The following is a 22,890-nucleotide window of genomic DNA, read 5'->3' as shown; positions in this document are numbered from 1 at the left end:
AGCCATTCCTGAAGACCACACAGTTAAACATACTGAATGGGCCCAGCAAATGATCTCGCACCACTATGTATAAAGCAGAAAATACACCACTCCTCCAGAGGCAAAATGTTGTTCTCTGTCGATTGGGTGAATTTAAGACACTCATCTACAGTTCAAGCTGTGGCTATCTAAGAGACCACACCTTCTTCTGATAACAATGGGATGCAAAACAAAACAGCAGGATGAAATACATGACTGTTAAAAGAGCACACTGTAAACAAAGGGAGGACAAATCACTAGTCTCTAAAAGAATGTGCCATTTTTCTGGTAATAAAACTTACCTAAAACAGATACCTCATCCTTTTTCCTGGAAACTGCACATGCAGAATGCTCACAGAGAGCTACTTCAACTCATGGAAAAAGGGTAATCCCTGGCAGCAGTTCGGCAATCATTCTTTACTCTTTAAAATGAACATTAACTTGAGTTACTTTAAGTCCCCAGAATTTGCTGCGCAACTCAACTTACTAGTTTCGGCAGTGGCTCCTTATAAACACTATTTCAAATAGCAGTCAGCTTCCTACAGGAAAACTAATATCTGTACATGTAGAAAGGTTCTCAAGCTTATAACCTGAACTGGACCTTTTTCACTTCAGGGAACAGCTGTAACAATGAAGTTCCAAGAATCACCACAGTGATGCCTTGTGGCACAGAACTTTAAACAAGAAAATGACAAGAAAAAAGTGGCTTAAAGTACTAAAATTCCAAACTTAACCTCTGAAAGCTAAACACTCTCACTGAACTGAGTTTCCAACTATTTCCAATTATGTCCAAATAATTAATTTAGCAATTACGCATCATTCTATCCTTAAAAAACACTAAATCCATAAAACAGCATGTAGCATAAGAACAAGCAAGAGGAGCTGGAAGCAACTGTACAGCTGGAAAGCTATGATCTAATTGCTACCACTGAAACCTGGTGGGACAAATTTCATGACTGGAGCACTGCAATCGATGGCTATAAACTGTTCAGGAAGGGCAGGCAAGGAAGGAGGTGTGGAGAGGTTGCTGTCTATGTAGAAAAATGCATTGACTGCACAGAGCTGTCTGAAAAACAGCAATGAAGAGGTCAAGAGCTTACAGGTAAAAATCAGGCACCAAGCCAACAAAGGAAACCTCATGGCTGGCACTTACTACTTGCCACCCAGTCAAGAGGAGCCCGTTGATGAAGCGTTCTTACTTCAGCTGCAGGAAGCATCACGCTCACAGGCTCTGATCCAACTGGGGGACTTCAGTCACTCTGACATCTGCTGGAAAAGCAGCACAGCAAGCTGTAAGCAGTCCAGGAGACTCTTGGAGAGCATCGAGGATAATTTCTTAATCCAGGTGATAGACAGCCCAACCAGAGGAGAAGCATTACTGGACTGGTTGCTTAACAACACAGATGAACTAATTACAGAGCTCAAGATCGGTGGCAGCCTGGGCTGAAGTGATCATGCACTGGTGGAATTCACAATCTTGAGGGATATGGGCCAGGTGAAGAGTAAAATCAGGACCCTGATTAGGAGACTGAACCTTCCGTTGTTTAGAGAATTAGTGGATGGGACCCACTGGGAAACTGCCCTCAGGGATAAAGGAGCAGAACAGAGCTGGGAAATCTTTAAGGACATTTTTCTTACAGCACAAGAGCTCTCGATTCCCATGTGTAAGCAATCAGGCAAGGAGGGCAGGAGACCAGCATGGCTGAGTAAGGACCTCCTGGTCAAACTAAAGCAGAAGAAAGAAACGCACAGGCATTGGAACCAGGGACACGTTTTGTGGGAAGAATATAGGGGCACTGCTCAGATGTGTAGGGATGGGATTGGGAAAGTTAAGGCACAGCTGGAGCTGAATTTGGCAAGGGATGTGAAGAATAATAAGAAAGGCTTCTACAGATATGTTGGTCAGAAAAGGAAGATTAAAGAAAATGCACCCCCCCAGCAAATGAGACAGAACTAGTGACAACCAACATGGAGAAGGCTGAGGTATGCAGCAATTTTTTTGCCTCAGGTTTCACTGGTAATCACTCTTCCCACACCTTTCAAGTCCCTGAACTTTAAGGCAGGGATTGGGGGAATGAAGTTCCTCACACTGCAAGATAAGATCAGGTTTGAGACCATCAGAGGAACCTGAAGGTACACAAGTCCAGGGGACCCAATGAGATAAATCCCAGGGTCCTGAGGGAATTGGCTGATGTAGTGGCTAAGTCACTCTCCGTCATATCTGAAAAGTCATGGAAGTCAGGGAAAGTCCCAGGTGACTGCAGGAAAGGGAATACTGCATCCTTTTTTAAAAAGGGTAAAAAGGAAGACCCTGGGAATTACTGACCACTCAGTCTCACCTCAGTGCTCAGTGCAATCATAGAACAGAGACTCCTGGAAGTTATGTTGAAACATATAGAAGACAGGGAGGGACTGGAGATAGCCAACATGGCTTCACCAAGGGCAAATCATGCCTGACTAATCAAGTGGCCTGCACTAATAACAGTGGACTGACCGCATCAGTGGACAAGGGAAGAACTACAGATGTCATCTACCTGGACTTCCATAAGGCCTTTTTATACAGTCCTACACAACCTTCTTGCTGCTAAATTGGAGAGATATGGGTTTGATGGATGGACTATTAGATGGATAAGGAATGGGCTTGATGCCACATCCAAACAGTTAGTCAATAGCTCAATGTCCAAGTGAAAAGCAGTAATGAGTCGTGTCCCTCAAGGGTCTGTACTGGGACCAGTACTATTTAATACCTCAGTCAATGACAGAGAGAGTGGCACTGAGTGGACGCTCAACAGGTTTTCAGACGACACCAAGCTGAGTGGTGCAGCTGATACACTAAAGAGAAGGGATGCCATCCAGAGAGATCTCGACAGGCTGAAGAAGTGGGCCCATATGAACCTCATGAAGTTCAACAGGGCCAAGTGCAAGGTCCTGCACATGGGTTAGGACAATCCCAAATATCAACACAGACTGGGTGATGAACCAATTGAGAACATCCCTGTGGAGAAAGGCTTGGGGGTACTGTTGGATGAAAAACTGGCCATGAGACTGTAATGTGCGCTTGCAGCTCAGAAAGCCAATCATATCCTGGGCTGCATAAAAAGTAGTGTGGCCAGCGGGTTAAGGGAGGGGATTCTGCTCCTCTACTCCGCACTCATGAGAGTACTCCCACCTGGAGTACTGCATCCAGCTCTGGGGTCCCCAGCACAAGAAAGATATGGACCTGTTACAGCAAGTCCAAGACAAAAATGAGCAGAGGGATGGAATGACTCTCCTATAAAGAAAGGCTGAGAGACTTGAGTTTGTTCAGCCTGGAGAAGAGAAGGCTCCAGGGAGACCTTTTTGCAGCCTTTCAATACTTAAAGGGGGCTTATAAGAGAGACAGGAAAAGACTTTTTACCAGGCCTGTAGTGACAGGACAAGGAGTGTTTTAAACTGAAAGAGGGTAGATTTAGATTGCATACAAGAAAGAAATTTTTTACGTTGAGCATGGTGTGACACTGAAACGGGTTGCCCAGAGAAGCTGTGGATGCCCCATCACTGGAAGTGTTCAAGGCCAGGTTGGACAGGGCTTTGAGGAACCTCATCTATTGAAAGATGTCCCTGACTGTGGCAGGGGGGTTGGACTAGATGATCTTTAAAGGTCCCTTCCAACCCAAAGCATTCTATGATTCTAGAGGACAGAAAACAGTCGGGACTTTAAAGGAATAAAAGTATAATGGAGTGATACCTAAGCACCTACTGATGCTGGTGAGGAGTGTTGGTTTTTTAAAATGTATGTAATCTTCATACAGTCAATAGCACAGCAAAATTTATTTAAAACTGCCTAAGACTTGCACATAATAAAAAGGTAAGACTTACAGATAGTAAAAAGTTAAGACTTATGCATAGTAAAAAGGCACATTTCTAGAAGATTAAACAATACATCTTTATGATCTCATAAATCAAACTGGTAATAATTGCATTGATGCTCTAGTTTAAAACAGCTTACCCTGGACACAGAAATGATAAAAGATTATGGAAGACGTTTTTTCTCTTTTAAATTTATATTTAAAAATACCTTGGTTTGATGTGTATTCAATCACTATAAAAACAACACAAGCAACATCAAAAACAATAGAACTGCCTCTGTATCTTGTGCATGTGGTGATCAGAGATAAGCTTCCCTGGATTATGCTGTCTGCAATCTCTTTTCTTACAGCTACAATCCTGGTGTCAGTTTTCTTTCTCCCACTTTTTGCTCTTTTGGATAAAATCATTATTGTCCCCAAATACTCAAATCATATTTGAAAACGGACTCTGATCTTTAAAGCATGTAAGCACTTCTGAAAGCTTTATCAGGAGATTTAAATAAACGTAAGCCAAAATAAAAGTAAACAAACTCATCAGTTTTATATTTTTTTTAAATTTAGAATGTTATAAAAATATTTTTTTTTACTGCTGCAAAGCAAAAGCATTTAGATAACTTGTGATCCTCATGTTATTCAGTTGTTACTTCGCTGTCATCAAACTATTAGAGCTCAGAGAGTTATTCCATGCTTGACAATGTAGAATATTATCTGTGAAATGAAATGATTCTTCACTCTCAACCTTATTATTCAATTAACAACTCAGTATTTAATTTAGCTCTTCAATGACATTCACCTCTGGACATCTACCTGTTTAACTTATGAATTACCTTTCTCATATGCTTGTTGCATTACTGTCCATTTGTGTGTGGACACAAAAAAACCCACATATATGATCTCACCTACACACAAATACACATTGTATAGACAGAGATGAACTTCAAAACACGGACCTATCAGATCTACACATCTTATTATGGACTACTAAGCATTCAAAACTTTAAAAATTTCAAAGGATTTTTATAGGAAATTTTCTTGCACATGAAGTCCTCTCTGTTTGCAAGTAAAAAGAAATTCAGAGGACTAGTTAACACTACTTTCTAGTTAACTCTGCTTTCATTCTTGCAAACATGTCCATGTTTTTAGACTTTTTTTATAGTCATGCATATTTAACATTTTCAGTATTTTTCATAAGACTTTACAGTATGGTACTGCTGCAAGATACAAATTTGACAGTTTGCAATAGGATGTACTCATTGTAGCAAATTATTCTGACAGTAAGTACTATACAGCCAGCAGGGTATATTCTTCTAGCACACTTATTAAAAATCTGTGAACATTGTGACTAAAGCATGTACACTAAATTGTATTTTGTACATGCTTACAATGAGTCACTACATTTTTAATGAATTATATATTACAGTAATCAATTATTGCATAGTTTTTAGTTTAACATTTTTTTAAATCAAAAAAGTGTGCTATTTAAAGCTATTTCATTAACAGTTTTAAAACAATTTGGAAATATTTTTAAATCAGTCTCAAGACTTCTGTCTGTTTTGCTCCCATTGCCTGTGAATGTGTGCAATGAGTTAGTTAATGCACAAATTTATGTACGGTATAATGATTCTCCTCAATTGTCCTTCCAGCAATATTTTTGGAAACTTTGAAAAGTAACCAATACCTCTTTGTATTACCAGAAATGCATAGCAACACTGGTATACATCACTGCAAGTGTTTCTTTACTCTTTCACAAATACAGCTGCAATAGTGCTACTACCCCACTGTAGTTTAACAACTGAATTTCATTACAAATTAGAACACAGAAGATGAGAAGAGTCCTCAAATGTCTTTAATCCTTTTTTAGGTTTCATACATCATTAAAATAGAATAACAGGCAGGAGAATATTTGCTCGTTCTTTTAAAAGCTTATAAACATTTTTGCTTTGATTCCATTCTTCAGTGGCATACCACAGAGAAACCTCTGTATTTTCAGGATCGATGTACCTTTCAAACCTATAGTCTTTGGCATTCAAGCTCACTATTATTTGCCTTCAGGTGCAAATTTTAAAGTGTATAGGCTTCTAAAAAGAACTTCGTGGCTTCAGCCAGATACTGAAAGGCTGGTAGATCAGTCTTCATCACAGTGTACATTTCTTTTCAAAATAAGATTTTGTTATTTTCATAGTACACTTGTGCTCATACTCGGTTCACTTGTCAAATACAAATTTGAGGTCATCAAAAGCTTCAGGGCAACTTCAGCTATTCCAAAACTCATTTTCTACCTCTATTTTGTTGGAGAAATAGGATTTCAAATGTAAAAATAATAGGAAATGCTACAGATAAAGAAACAAAGGCATATTATGTGCATGTTTCAGCACAGCATTGCAGTGACTGCCTGTAAGGACAAAGACAATTCAATACACAAGCATTTTAAAACACCAAAAATATCAAAAGCAGATAGTGTATTTTGCTATTGAGTTGATATGTATTCTATTCAAAACATGATTTTAGAGTTGACATCTTAAATATATAGGTTTAGGATCAGATGCTAATGATTCTATTTAAACGTTTCTTTTGTAACAGATGAAACATTTAAACATTCTCATCTACAAAGTCTAGTGCTCATTATGAGCCACATGTCTGACAAGGGTAAACGACACTAGGCTCAATATTCCTGTTGGCTTGGATTCCTTGGCCATATAAGAGTAAATGTTTTTATTTAATTCTCTTTTTAAGTCCTATGTTTTATTAAAATAGAATTAAAGACAAGAGAGTATTTATTCTTTCTTATAAAGTTGAGAGGTCAGTCTGATTTTTTTCATCTCCAGAGACTTTTTCAAACAGCTATAATTCATATTTATAATTAGAGCTGAGTAATTAACACTCTTTTGAAAGCAGAGACTATCTAGGCACTTGGGGAAAAGCTTTTCCCTTCCCAAAGTAAAATCAAGTTTTATCATTGACTTTGACAGATGCAGGAATCCACATTCTGTTTTCTACAACCCAAAGCCTCATACATATAAATAGTCAAGGAAAACAGGTTTTCAAAAGCAGAAGTTTTACATCCAAGCTTCTCTTGGAGACTTAACGACAAATGGAACAAGGCAAAATAAAATAAAATAAATAAATAAAGCAAAACTCAGCTAGAAACCTAAGCTTTATCTGCTTTCAGCAAACTGTTAGATTCTGTTAAACTGTGTTGGGATGGAAGCTGCCACCACACTAGTTCATGGCATAAACTTTCCTCCAAATCACACACTTGTTCCAAATTGTCACCAGATGAAACTCTGCATATATGTTTAGACAAATTTCACATGGTCCCCCTCCATACCATAACTTCTCACCAACTTTGCCTCCCTGTTACCTGCTCCTAACATTTTCACTGTGATTAAACAGTATTTAAGTTGGCATTTGTGTATTCCCTGTCTTTTCACACTTGCTCATATGTTTGCTGTTAAACTTGGAGACCAGTGGAACAGAGACCATCTGAACTAGGTGTCTGCAAAGCATCTATCATACTGTAGCTTACGTAAAATACTGTTTTAAAACGTGTGACATGGTAAGGTATATCCCTCCAGCCATTTTAGAACCTGTACATAAACATCTGAACTCAAGGTATTTGTTTCTAAGCTTGATAATCACAAATTGTCATTCCACATGGCTATTGGAACTCAAAGTGTCTGATGGATGTGACTATCCAGGCTGAATCTAAAATAAAGGAAGAGAGTCTGACTCTCTGACCAAAAAAGACCAGGACAATCTCATTTTCCCATTCACACAAGCTTCAAAAAAAGAGAAAAGGTATAGTCACAGAGATGTAAAGTGGAGAAACTACAGGTTATATAGTCTTTGTGGGATGCTCTCTACACTGAGGCTGCCTGGGAGGCCTTTTGCTTTCACATGAAAAGTCAGCTAGAGTCCATCAATATGATGGGTGTACACACCTAAAATAAAAGTGATGATACAATTTGTTTTATTTCAACACAGAATGTATCATGCTCTTTTCTTTCACACTCCCCTATGAAAGACAAAGCCCGACATTTTCTGTTAGTTTTTATTTAGACTGTTTTCGTTCACTAGCATTAAGGAATAATTTTCAAGAGAATTAATTTTTAATGAACATTTCATTGTGTCATGTAAATTTTCAGCAACAATGGAACATGGCCCATAACCCACTGAAAAAAGCTATGGAAATATGAAAACATTATGGCATTCTATAAAAACCTACCAAGTTGCAAACATGAAACAATTGCATAAAACAATTTTAAAGCTATGAGCTACTGTAAGCATAACATAAATATTGACTTTTATTCTGGAAAAAATAAGTATATACTGAATATTTAATAATTGAAAGATTGATAGGAAACACTGATTCAAACCCAAAATGTCTAGTGAATTAAAACTATTTAACAGCAATCAGTATACATACTAGCTAAGCAATAAAAAAACCCTACCAATATGTTCATGTTTGCACATATGTTATTTAATTTGTCAAAAATAAAACATTGACTTTTTATTTCCTTTGATAATCCTTTGTACATGCCACATTAAAGAAAATGTCAGCTCAGCCTCTACACATCTCGGAAACAGCAGATGTTCTGTTTATTTGGGTTTCCTGTCTCCAGAGAGAGAGACATAAAGGGAGGGCAGGAGGAAAGAAGGAGGGGGGCAAGGAAGGGGAAGACGGGCACAGAAAGACAAATGTTTAAAACACCTAGAACTATTTGTGCCTACACTGTAGGATCTAGTTCTGGTTTGGCTGCATGCTAGAATGTAATCTATCCTTTTGTATTTGTTTTGCATTGTTTTCTGCTCATTTAAAAAAATTCAACAAAACAAATTCCAAATATTATAAAGGAGAGATGGCAGAGTAGGACAGCCCACATTTACTAGATATCCCATCCTTCAACATAAAGAGCATTACAAAGATAGGCCCACAAATGTATTTTTAAAAAAATTATTGCTTATGAAGGCTCAATATCAATAAAAAATGTACAAAACCTCCCTTTGCTTATACCATGAACGCTCTCTGGCTTTGAATCGTGGAGACTGATGAACAAAGATACCCTTAATCTAACAAACAGGCTAGCTATGAAGCAGGAACTGGCTGCTGAAGAGCAGTATTGGCGATCCCTACAATTTCAAAGGGGAAGACTGGCCCAAACCAATTGCTCACAGATTCACAGAGCTAACGTCGAAGTCTGAATCACTCAGTATGCTTTTACAGAACCTAACTGTAAGACAGATGGTATCAGCTGCCTGCTCCAAAGTACAGAGTATACGATAACAGAGAGGAATGAAAGATAAGAATGGAAGGGGGCCAAGTGGGGGGAAGAACGGACAGGAATTCCTAGAGAAAGAAACAGAATTAATTTGGATATAATTCCTGGGGTTCCCCCAAGGCAAGGAACCCAATGTCAGTGAGTATGAGAGCATAACTGTTATATTCTAGCATCAACAGTCAGAAAGTGAAGACTAACGTAAGGATCATATTTGATTTGAGAATAATGTGGCATCTATACAAGGTTATTGACAGCAACCTCTTTAGAGAAGTAGGAACCTCATGTTCCAGGAAACAAGACAAAAAATTTACAGGAAGTATCTAATACACACGGCTTTAGAGAAAATACGAAGTATCCATGCAATTCCATGTAATATCTATTTTTTGAAAATATTTTTCTAAAAAATACAGAATACTACAATGTTATCCAGGAGACTTAGTTTAGCTGTGAAACAGAGCAGAGTAAAACCATCAGATACAGCAACTTATTTGCAACACAAGCCAAAATTTAAAGGCAGACAAACTGCAGGTGGTTTTAGAGCAGATTTTTCTGTGCTCCTTTACCCAAGCAGCAGCATTTTATTGGTCTATTGACATTAAATCATTACAGAGGCTTTTGAAATGGTCAAACTGCCTACTTCCCTTGAATTAGTACAAACCTAGCTATTTCATTATAAATTCAATGTCAGAATCTAAGTCTTGCAAAAGTCAGGTTTAATGAGCCAAACCAGGATTATAGTGCTTCCTTCCCTCACAGTAAGACTGTCCACTACTTGCAGCAATACTATATTTGTGGCTGTTATAAAGTACCCTGCCTCTCATTCTATTCTGTTCAGCTGAGTTCCTTCATCACAATATTCATTCCGCTCAAATATATAAACTCTTTTACTTTAGAAAGCAGTGTTAAGAAAAGGAAGTACTATATTTCTAAACATTCAGGGACTCTCAGGAGACCAAAAGGGTATATATAGCTTAATACAATCTGTAGTGCTTCAGTGTCATTTTATATTGAAAGAGGCTTCAAGAACTTAAAAAGCACTAAGGGCTATAAGCAATCTTCTATCAGCTGAAGGAAAGAATAGGAAAAAAATCCCTCAGTTATAAATAACTAACATAATTGCTTCATATTCAGCAGAAATGACCTAGGAATTGTAAATCATGGAACTTCACAAATTTTGTCTCCCTACCTTCATAATCAATAATTTAAAATTATTTCAAGCCTTCTCCAAAAGGCTCCTATTACTCTTATACAGTTCACGTCATGGACAGCCCAGGGAATGAATTTCAACATCTGGTAATTTAAACATTTCTGTGTTTTCAACCCCTGAATTAACAATTTTCAACCAGACACATGTCTGTGACTGTTTAAGATCCTCAAAAAATAAGACTGAACATATTAAATTAATTCTCAGTGCTTCTACTCGTTTTATTTTCAGATTAGGAAGAACATGCTTTATAATAAGTTATACATTTCTAAAGAGTCTATATTTTACATTTTTTTAAAAGGACATGTGAAAAACAAAATTTAAAAATTTTGAACAAAAAATCAGAATGGATTACCATTTGAAGGACAGACTATCAATTTAAACCACTCAAACTCGCATCTCCACATTTAGAAATACAGCTATAAAACACAAAAAATAATGAATGAAATAAAAATGTAATTAAAAGATTAATAGTTCAAAATGAGCAAGTATAAGGTCAGGCAGACCAAGAACCACTGTGGAAATAGTGTGGGGCAGATCCAGAAAACTGGAGCTAATCACTTTCTATCATATGACATTACAGTGACACACACACTGACAAAGTAATTCTCATGTAACACATCAAGGAAAATACTCTTATATCACACGTATGCATATCTTCTGCTTGTGTACATCAACCTTCTTGAATGACACTGTTATTTTAGATGTAACACAGGGTGCAACTGTTAGTGGCTGATGCACTTTTATTTATGTTTTCCACTAGCTTTTGAAATTCCTCCGGAAACAGGGTTTTTTTCATCCAATATAATGTGTGATCTGTTTTGTGCACATTTTTCAACACCCAGATGGTAGAGATACCACGTAACAAACAGATCATGCATCCTTTTCCCTTCACAAATAGTTCCTTGAGGTAAAAATACATAGTAAAAAGACCTCACAAACATGTACTGTCTGATATTCCCGGTATGGGTTTCAACACTTTTACCACCAATACAGTTCCAAAACTGAAATTTTCATAGTTGACACTGGGCAAGTTCATTATTCTTTCGGGGAAGGGTAAGTTTGAACTTCTTCTAATAAAATACCAAAAGCTGTTAGCAGTGTTAATGAATGGCCATTATATGTCAAAAAGTCCATCTTGATAAAACCTTGGTTATTTATTACTTGCCTTAAACATAGTTTACTGCTCTGTACCTGTCAACAAGCATGACAACTCAGATTTTTAATACATTTCAAATATTAGAACACCTTAATAGCAAAGAATATATGAAGCATATATGAATATACTACTCACCAATTTTAATCTTTGCAAAGGTATTCTGCTAGTGTCTATCGGTGTACGTTCTGTGACATTACCAAATCTGACTTCTGGGACGGCAATTGCACATATTATATGTGCCCACCTGTGAAAAGTGGCAAGTCAAGGATACCACCAAAAAACCCATAGAAATACAAGAGTTTAAGATGTTTTGTTACTTGCTGTGGTTTTTTATAAAAGGCAACCATCTTGATACTTCCTTATTAGGATTTCCTAAGCTGCTTTGAAACACATTTAACAAACCTTACAACACTACCACTTTCTGCAAATATAATTTCAGACTGGGGTTTTATTGCAACATTTTTTTAAGCGTCTTTCATGTTCAATTTATTAAGTGCAAAGGTTTTGTAGTTGTGCTATCCAGATGTGTATGTAAAGTGTGTGCTGTTTGATTCATGCGTAATTTATCACCTACAGTATTTTGGATTAGCATTACTCAGACCTGAGCAATATTCTTAGGCAACACACATGATCACAATCAGTCATACATCTACTGAAGCGTAAAACGAAGTATACTATCAAGACCTTCTCTTTACAGACATAAAAGCATAGAAGCAGCAAACTGATCAGGCTAGCCCTGTAATGCCCAACATGAACTTTAGCAGTGAAAGCACCTGTCAAGTGCCTAGGACCAATGATATATGTAGGAATTCAGTGCAACTTCAGGAAACGTGTCAGATGTGTCAAGATAATGCTATGTATTTCCTATACTCATCGGAAAGCACCGCTATATCCTGCAAATGCTTGTTCAATACATAAATCTCTAAATAAGAAAGGCTAAATGAAACTAAAAAAGTCTGAAATTAATATTTGAAGAGCATATTACATGAAGAGAAGCTAATGACATTTTTATTAATCAAGAGTAGCCTTCTGAGACTACTTCTAAAATCTTCTTTGAGGCAGACAACTAGTAAATCTGAAGAAAGGGAAACATTTCCATTCCTTGACTCATATTTGCCATATTCTCAGTCATTCATTGCACACCTTGTCTTATTACCCCATTTGCTCTTTTGTGTAAACCCTGAATGCTTGCCTCACTCCACTTTTTGTGGATCTCCAGAGACATACACTACATGAGCCTCTTAGCAGATTAGCAAGAATGCGGGCTGGAGCTAAAAAAGAGAGGGTGATGCAGCAGAATATAAATAATTTCTCTTCCCTGCACTAGAGTGGTGGTATTTCAATAACACATCTTTGACAAAAATATCTGGAAAAGTATAATATGATATATAGGGACTAAACAAACTGCTGTCACGTGACATTTAAGTTGAATTGGCAAAAGTGTGAAGAGCTGTATGTAAAGATGACATATCAATTAGCAAGTTATACAGTTAAGCCCAAATGAAAGCAGATAAAGCTTGTAGATCTATCATCTTATCATGGTGACAGTTTTGTTTATGTTCTACCTTACAGAAAAAAAAGTCTTGCTTTGAGACTTCTTTTTAACTTTTAATAGCACACTTTTTCTTTTCATTGCTGCTTGCCCATTTGCAGAACTACATTGTCTTACCATCTAAACTTTATGGGACAGACATGTTATAAATAAAAGGCATCTTCAATAAATCTTCACTCAAACCTTTATACTCTGACATCTCTCAGCCTAACAGGACTCGAAACAATTACCATGTTCTGTGAAAAGAAGGAATCTCAGCTCTCCTATATGGCAAATTGTTATCCTCCCCACCATGTGTGATTCATTAGCTTTTAAATCTAAGGAAGGCTCATCCTACATCTCTAATCAGTATGCGAGAGGGAAAGAAGCAGGGAAGAGAATGAACATGATGGATTTTACGCTTGTTGGAGAAAAAAGACATAATTGGAAAAAATTCCAAAAACTCTCAAAAGTTTGGAATGGTAGCTAATACTGAAAGATAGATGAAACACTCAGTAATGTGTACCACCTGTAAGGTGTTATGGAAACAGGAAAACAAGTCTTGAACTACTTTTAAAGAACTCTCATTTCATAAATCTGTAGCAGAAACCTACCGAGGGATATAATGCAAAACCAAAGACTTTAGGTATAGTTATGCAGAGAAAGTCACTTTTCCGCAAACCTCTGTGGATTTTTTCCATGAATAAAACTTATGAAACATTTCTAAAACCTTTAATCGATCTACAAAAAAGAAGTACGTATTTTCAAAGATGCAACATGCAATCTATCTGCCGCAAATATCAAAAGGGCATGATAAATTCTACTGAGATAATACTTTTGTAATTTTTTTTTTCAGTAAGAAAAGCAAGTAGCAAATTTAGGGGAGTTTCAAACAGAACTAAAAATCAGCTAAGTATTTTCATGTGCTGGTCAAAACCTCCATTAAAGCGGTCACAATATTAATGCTTTCTGAAGGTAAGATCTGGCCTATAAGTTTCACATAAAACCTTCTCCTAACTGGATAATTTACAAGGGTCATGTAACCAATTGCAAATCACTGATAAATAAATCCTTGCCTGGTAAGTGGAAAAGAATGTTGCAGCTAGATCATCTCTTACCACTGCATTCCAAAGGATTAAAAACAGACATCTACATGACATTGCTAAGTTACTAAAATAATTTAATTATTTATGAGAAGATTCAAAATTCATAAAGACTGTTCCACTATTGGGCTTGAAAAAGTAAAATGCAAAATGTTGCAGCTTAATATCTGTTAGGGTTACTTGCTATAGTGTTCTGTCATCCCAATACAGAGAAAAATACTGATGCTGTTAACACCGTGATGGCAGCAACAATATTATTTTTCACAGTGTATGATAGAAGTCTATTTAAAAAAAATTTTCAAAATCTAAAATAATTTTAATATTATTCAAATTAATTAATTAAAAATATTGTTTCTATAAGTTCAAAGGTACTGTATTAACTTGTAATCACAAATTTCCAGTACCAAAGAAGAAAATACACTTTGCTGTTTGGTAAGACTTGCCCATGCAAACAATGACAAATGAGCTCTCATTTGCTTTCTTTACACAAAGGCCAGCAGAATACAATTTGGAACAAGTAAGTGTGTGCAAATACTAAAACAAATATACATTTTAGCATCTATCTATTTCACAAAATGCCAATAGCACATTTCAATAGGAATAATTTTAATTCTGCGATGATTCAGCTTAAAGGCACACTGTCAAGTAATTAGGTTTAAAAATGCTTTGTACATGGGAATGGATTGGGAATAAAGTTTAAAACAAATACATACAATCTTGAACTATATATATTACTTACTTCTTGCCAGTAGTTTGCTTTAATGCACCACCTCTCAAATTGCAGAGACAACATTCCTAAAAATAAGAATAGTGTAGAAAAACAGTGAGCTTTATTGGCTGGTTACAAACCAGTTTTATTCAGCTGATCTTAAGAATATGTAAATTGCTAATGTAATTAATTACTGGGTTACAACCTGTCACTTATAAGCATTGCATTTCCTTACAGGAAAAATACCAGAATACAATAACGAGAAGAGAAACAACTCAAAAGAGCTAAAGAAAAATACATTTTAAGTATTACTCTTAAACAAAGCGACAGAATCACTTTGAAAGTGATCCAAATAAAAAGGAATTTTAATCAGTATGCCATAGAAAGGCTGGAATTGCCATGCAGCTTACTAAGGTAAAACAAAGCAAAATGACACAGAACTAGTTTAATAGAATTTACTCAGAAACTGACTTACAAGCCATTGATCCAACTCAAATACTTTGAAAACCTGCTTGTTCCTGATAGTTCTCAAATTTATAAACCTACAGAATATGGGGCAGGTTATGCTTTTTGCAAAAGTTCCCTTTGCTGCAGTACACCTTCACTGACTTGATCTTCAGTACAACTCCATCTGCTTTCAGGGCACTCATTAAGGCATATTTCAGTGGTTTCCAGACAATATGCCAAACAAACACAGCTTTTCCTACCTTTGCTTAAAACTGTGCCTTTGAACAGACCCACAGGCTTTTCTGCTTTCCAACCCTTCTCTCTGCCTTCAGTCTCCTCCTTTTCTGAATCTATCTTTTCCCTTTCTTTTTCTTTTTTCCTTTGTTCCTTCACAGAAACAGATGAGAAAGTGTTTCCAATGTTAGTTATTTTTCTTCCTGTCTCAATTTTTCTGGTCTCTACAGAGAATCGAATGCACAAAATGAAGTTAAGATATCCTGGGACTGTATATATACACTCAGAAAGAGAGCTTGTCTCCTGAAGCTCTAAATTTAAGTTGCCCTTGCAGGGGTAAAAACAAACAAACAAAGACAGAAAAAAACAAAGAACTGCTACATAATACTCCAGTCTGATCTCATCTTAAAACCTCCAATAACGAAGATTATCAATGTCTGTCAGAAATCTAATTGGACGCTTTATTACATTTCCTATGAGAAAGACCTTTTTTAACTTAAAAAATACTTCCTCGTGACAAATGAATCTTCTTTGAAATTTAAGCACATAACTTTTTGCCCTACCTACCAAAACCATGGAGAACAGGTAACCCATCCTCTCACAGAGTACCCTTTTAGCTACTTAATATTATGGTAGAGTTGTGAAGAAGAAAATTGAGGTTCATTACACACAAGAGCCCTGGGATGGGACCTAACATGTTCCAGATCACAGTGCCCTCTGCATTAGTAAACACTGACTATTAAATCAGGAAACCCAAAGGCTCAGAATATAAATTCCTTCAGGTATTCAAAGGGGATTGAGCAGGAACAGGTAGTTTCAGCATATAAAGAAGAAAAATGGAACATAAGGAGGCTGCTATTGCAGCACTGACTATGAGCTTCAGTTTGTACTGTTCGTAACTTTTGATATCTTCTTAGAGGATACAGCTCAGATGGGGAAGGACATCATTGCACAGGATTTCTCCATTTGGCTGTTGGAGAATAAGTAAAACTCTTTCTTTCAGAATCAATGTTTGTATTCGATTGGCTGCATCTCTGTGAGGTTCTCTTGCCGCATCTTAGGAAACCTGCTCTAATATCAAGCCCAACACAAGACAGAATCTCAGTGGGGTGGAGGGGCAGTGGAGAGAACAAGTGGAAGGGAGAACACAGGAAGGAGGAAGGGATGGAGGCATGGAAAAAGGGAGGTAAGAAGGCAAGGAAGGAGGGAGGGAAGGAGACAGGGACGGAAGGTTATTTCTTCTCTTTCTCTCCCAAATGCCCACACTCTTGAAGGTGGAGCAAAAGTGCAGGAACCAGAATTTAATACTATGTAGTTTTCCATTTCTCTGTCAAAGAGAGACCAAGTCAACAAACTTCATGCCATTCTAGATTCACATGCCAAATTCAGTTTAATGTACCACCTCCTATTTTAGTTTCAAATCACTACCCTTTGCAGTGCTGTTCAACCACTGCACATAACCAATCCTTTCTTTCCTGTATGTAATTATCTTCCAAATATTTGTAGATTCTTATGATATCCTAACCTCGTGGTATATTTTTTACCAAGCTTTTTATCAAGCTATTAAATTCCCTTAACTACTCTTCAAGGTGATTAAAATCATCTTCACATTCTCCTTCTGTCTGCCGCCCTTCTTTCTATGTCATTAGGATAACGAGGTGCTGTCATCTACACAGGTATATTCTCAAGCTATATGAAGAACCATTACTGTCTTTCTTATCCTGAATATATTTTGGTTTCAAAAGAACATGACACAGTTGGAAAATTTACTGAACTACTTAGGCATGAGGAAAGACTTTCCTAAACTAGAAGCTAAGTAATCACATTATTAAAGCTTTGTACACATTAATTCACCATGCTGAAATTATTCTGAAATAATACAACAAAAATTCCGTTAAACAGTTAATGGGCACAGTGCACTGTTTCCAGTGAAGTACCACTACAGTCATGGGAAATTGCTTCTAATTAAGCTCTCAAAGGCAAGCATGTATATGTGAAAACCACAGCGTGAAACAGTCTACAGATCTTTAAACCTACCTGGGAATCCTGAGGACAACCACAGAGTAATCTTAAAGCACTGCACCCTCTTCAATCTGATTCACCTTAGAATCTTGCTTACAAATCAGCAGAGGAAAGATCTACTTCTTCAGCGCTTCCTCTGATTTCGACACCCTGAGTGAATGGGTCATCTTTTCTGCTATGAGTGTTGTTTATCTTTATAAACAGAGCTTGGCGATCATCATAGTGAGATACTGACCAACAGAATGGGTCCAGCCTGTTAGTTTTATATATGACAGTTGGAGGTGCAAGATAAAAACAGTAAAAAGAGATGGGCACACATCTCCATGACCACATGAGAGTAACAAAATAAATGAGCCAAGCAGCATAGAAAATAACACTTAAAATGGAACAGCTGTTTAGGAAGAGGGAAATACCATGATCTCCTAAAAAAGGGGCCACGCAGAATGCCTTGACAATCTAATCCCCAATTCTTTTGCAGTTCTGCAGTAGTGTGACACTTATAATGTAGAGGTAGAGTAACATCTGCAGACTGTGGAAGACAGCATGAGTCTGAATCAACAGAAATCTTTGTGGGGGGAAAGCTTCATTCTCAACTTTCAAATTTAAAAGTTCAGTAGATCCCCCAACTGTGGGTCTCTCATGATTTTTTTTTTTAAATTGAAGCACTTTCTTCATATTTGCCATATTTTGTACCAGTACAAGTTGGGGGCAGACCTGTTGGAGACCAACGTAGGGGAAAGGGACCTGGGGGTCCTAGTGGACAACAGGATGACCATGAGCCAGCAGTGTGGCCTTGTGGCCAAGGCGGCCAATGGCATCCTGGGGTGTATTAGAAGGGGTGTGGTTAGCAGGTCAAGAGAGGTTCTCCTCCCCCTCTACTCTGCCCTGGTGAGGCCGCATATGGAATATTGTGTCCAGTTCTGGGCCCCTCAGTTCAAGAAGGACAGGGAACTGCTAGAGAGAGTCCAGCGCAGAGCCACGAAGATGATTAAGGGGGTGGAACATCTCCCTTATGAGAAGAGGCTGAGGGAGCTGGGTCTCTTTAGCTTGGAGAAGAGGAGACTGAGAGGTGACCTCATTAATGTTTATAAATATGTAAAGGGCAAGTGTCAAGAGGATGGAGCCAGGCTCTTCTCAGTGACATCCCTTGACAGGACAAGGGGCAATGGGTGCAAGCTGGAACACAGGAGGTTCCACTTAAATATGAGGAAAAACTTCTTTACGGTGAGGGTGACTGAACACTGGAACAGGCTGCCCAGAGAGGTTGTGGAGTCTCCTTCTCTGGAGACATTCAAAACCCGCCTGGACGCGTTCCTGTGTGATATGGTCTAGGCAATCCTGCCCCGGCAGGGGGATTGGACTAGATGATCTTTCGAGGTCCCTTCCAATCCCTAACATTCTGTGATTCTGTGATTCTGTGATAAAGATCCTTTAACTGACTGCTTCTCTGTTTTGCAAAATAACAGTGGTTTTGCCCCTATTTTATGAGCTTTGATGTTCTTATACCAGCTTACTTTGAAATTCATTACTTGAATAATGATGAACTTTTTCTGCTTCTAATAGGTATTTCTTACTTTTTAAGGAAAACCTTAATCTGATCTTCTTCTGCGTAACTTAACATAACTAGGGAGAGAGGCAAAGGCCCAAAATAAATTCCACAAATAAATTCAACTACAACAGCACAGGAAGAGACTTTATATAAGATGTTGCTAATAAACTTCTTCTGAAGGTTTACTGTCTCTTAACCTCTGTAAAAAAAAAAGAATTGTGAATTAGACACTGCAAGAGACAGAAGTCATAAGCCTTACTTACCAACTTGCAGAGCTTTCACACTTGGTTAAAAAAAAGAAAAAGAAATTTTAAAAAGAGGAAGCAAAAAAGCAGGGGGGAGGGGGAAGGCAGCCCAGAGAAAAGAGAAAGTGGCTGTAAATATTCTCATTTCCAGCTAGAAAAAGATTTCTCTTATACAGGACCTATAGGAACAAAATTTAATCTTTTTTCCAAAAAAATCTATACAAATCTTTGGGGAGTAGACAGTGGTGATGGGTAGCAATTGTTCACTGTCTTCTGGGTACAGGCTATAACAACTTAGGCCCATAAGAACTAGAAAATTTCACCAGTGTTCATAGCAAACCTGGGTGGGAAGGACCACAGGTTTAAAGCCCATTAAATCCATTTTGTAAATCATGCCTGCATTGCAATATATTGTCCTATAGTCATGTGACGTGGCTATTACTTTACCTCCAGTTTCAACACATTTTAAGTAATGAAAACACAAGGGATCCAATATTTAGAAAGACTAATACTCCTAATACAGGTATACCTGCCATTGGTGGCAGTGAAATCACATGTACCTTAGCAATTATTACCCATGTTCTCACACAGAAAGACAGAGTGTTTGTGCACCCATGTGCATCTGCTGTCAGCCTGCGTGTAAAAATCAGGATAGGAACGGACTTCATTTTAGAGCATCTTAGAACATATCCAATCTCTGATTCACTATTACTTTGCAAATCCTTTAAACAAGTAATTTTGTCATTTGCACTTGCATTATATAATAATTTCTTAAGCATATTATTTTACACTTATCTAAATTAAATCTAAGACCGTTTTAAACTGCTCATCTGCTTAAAAATCTCCCATAAAATCTGTATAAAGTAAGACATGTCCATATAATTCGCAAGCTTTAGCACACTAATGTTCACTTCATCTTTTACCTTTTCAGTGGAAACAATGCTTTTTTTTTATAACAATACAGATCATAGCCACAGTTTCTGGTCTAAACACTTCCCCTTGCTTACAATGAAACTGAATTTTGCAACCAGCATTCCTAATCTGGTTTATTTTTCATTTCTCTGTTTCAACCACTGCTAGAAACCACAGCAAAAGCCTTAAGTCAATGTGAATTAACCATGCTTTCTTTGGTACATGTAACCAAAAGACAGATGACCTTTTTTGGAATGATATGCCACTACTCAAGCATAGCTGCATATTAATTATTGTTGCATGGATAAATACCACACAAAAAACAAGCCTGTTCACACTCATTTATATTTCAAAATTAATGCATTTGGTTGTCTTTGAGTATTTTTCACACTGCCAAAATTTAAAGACATATTGACTGTAATGCTTATAAAAAGCAGTTTTCACACTCCAATATTTGCATATTTACTTCATCAGCAATAGCATTCTGTATGAGACAGAAAGCTGTCTGACACAGCAAAGCAAAAGAGTTCAGTCAAGCCATAGCAGAGGGATATATATATAAGTCATATAATGGTTATTCTTATCGACAACTATGAAAATGCTCCACACGATCCCCTTTCTTGTTAAACTGCTGTTTCTCCTTTCCTCTAAGACCCCGTGAATTACAATGGCATCTCCAAAGAATTACATTTATCCAGTGAAATTAAATATATAACTTATGTCAGTGGATGAAGACAGGGTAAAATAAAACGTATGTTATTCCTAATGAATTTTGTCGGACACATTTTCAACAATTTACGTGTAAAATGTAGTCTCCATAATCAACCTAACAATCTCTTCCAGCTCTTTGACATCCCTGCCATTACAAAATTTTTCACAACAGCTAACCTGAAGATTCTCTGCTGTAGCTTAAGCCTTTTTCTTTTTACTTTATGCATCATAAACATGAAAAAAAGATTGTTCCTTTCCTTTTTGCCATTTTCCATCTAGAGCCCCTTAGTAGGTTAAATAACGGCAAATTTTTCACCTCCTGTCTTCATCTGCAGCCATGTTTTCCCCTCTGAAATGCAACGAGAGCAAATCCTCAGTGACGTGAGGCAAAGCATGTTTAGTTGATACATCTTGCATCCCACATCTAGGGAAATGTGTTCACACAGTGTTCACCTTTGGACCGCAGTGGCTTCTTAAGCTCAAACACTATAATCTTCAGGACCTCTTCTACAGCAGTGGCTGATATCATTGCTCCCCATTCCTTTGTCTGTATTCTAGCTTACGTATCTTGCACTTCTCCCTATTTAATTACATCCTATTTTCCAGAATATCTCAATAATTTATCAAGATTTTGTTCATTTCTGATTAACCTTACTTTACAGGCCCCATCAAAAAAAAAAAAAAAAAAAAAATCTTGTATTCAGCTAACATCAGCTGCAACAGCTTCTGCACAAGGGATAACTATGTAGGCTGTGGTTGGTCAGGCCAGGAAAGAGAAGACTGTATGGTGTTTGAGAGATGCCAGTAAAATCATGAGGGACCTGGAAAAGGGCTTGACTAAGTAACCCAATATAATAACTAGGTGGTTGCTATCAAAGGAATACAGAAAGCAGGAGATTCAAAACAAACAAACAAAAATGTTCTTCACAGAATATATGACGCAAGATGTGGATGTTAAAATTTTACAACACTTGAAAAAGAAGACGCATAATTTCATGAAAGAGAAATCCAAAGGTTACCTTTTACTTAGCAAATGCAAAGATACTGCCTTTGGCTAAGGCAGTTTCTTATTTGCATATTGTAGGAGATATTGAGAGAGTATTAGGGAATGCTTGCCCAAGACTTATCTTCTTCGTCAGGTATTCATTTCTGGCTGTGCTAGAGAGAGGATAACAGGCTAGAATAGACTCTGGTTTAATTTATTATGGAAAACCTTCCTATTTTATGTAAGTTGCCATTTTAAAGCTTTAAAAAATACATTTTAAAATGCTTTAGAAAAAGATACATGGCTATTAGAAAAATCCTGTTAATTGGCACTGCTAAGTATACACTGTAATATACATTATATATAATATATATTTAAATTTTCATGTGTTTGTAAGGTTTGTAATTCTGAAAAACAAACAATGCATTCACTGAACTTTATTATTACATTATTATTAAAAAGGTATTGTGATAACTTTATTATCACAGCTTTATTTAGCAGTGATACTAGAATGAACCATTTCAAGCAAGTATACATTTTGGCTAGTGGTTTGAGGCATTGCAAGTGTTGATAATTTCTTCAGCACTAAGTAGGACTCTATATCCAGGTAACAATGTATTTTCACTTTTTTTTATCAGTTATTTTCCGTGTGTGTCTATTGACTCTGACTAGTGTCAAAAATCTAATAAAAGTGGTTATGACAGGTTTTCTTCCAAATATTTCTAATAAGAGGTCATAACAGTTGTTTTCAGTTTTAAAAGTCAACTGCTACAAAGCAGTATCACAATAATGCTGACTTACTAGTCTTATTTAAAAGTAGCTGGTTCGTAGAAAATTGTAACTAATTAAAACAGACATCTGATCTTGAACTCTGCCACAGCTAAGTCAAATAGATACAAATTGTATGGCTAAGGCTCATAAATATATTTTGTTT

The 22,890-nt window shown here is 37.0% G+C and overlaps 1 protein-coding gene across 1 annotated transcript in view; it reads right to left on the bottom strand.

Moving 5' to 3' along the window:
• Positions 1-22,890, bottom strand: part of LOC137676957 (lysine-specific demethylase 4C-like) — a 231,841-nt gene that overhangs the window by 73,938 nt on the left and 135,013 nt on the right. Inside the window, exons 11-12 of the mRNA XM_068424161.1 lie at positions 14,882-14,937; positions 11,644-11,752 (exon numbers count right to left, since the gene is read on the bottom strand). Of these exons, the coding sequence (XP_068280262.1) occupies positions 11,644-11,752; positions 14,882-14,937 (165 nt within the window). The remainder of the gene's footprint in view (positions 1-11,643; positions 11,753-14,881; positions 14,938-22,890) is intronic.

Source organism: Nyctibius grandis, chromosome Z (genome assembly GCF_013368605.1).
Source record: "Nyctibius grandis isolate bNycGra1 chromosome Z, bNycGra1.pri, whole genome shotgun sequence".
Lineage (NCBI taxonomy): Eukaryota > Metazoa > Chordata > Aves > Nyctibiiformes > Nyctibiidae > Nyctibius > Nyctibius grandis.
Note: the sequence above shows the minus strand (reverse complement) of the source record. Positions and strands in the feature narration are given on the sequence as shown.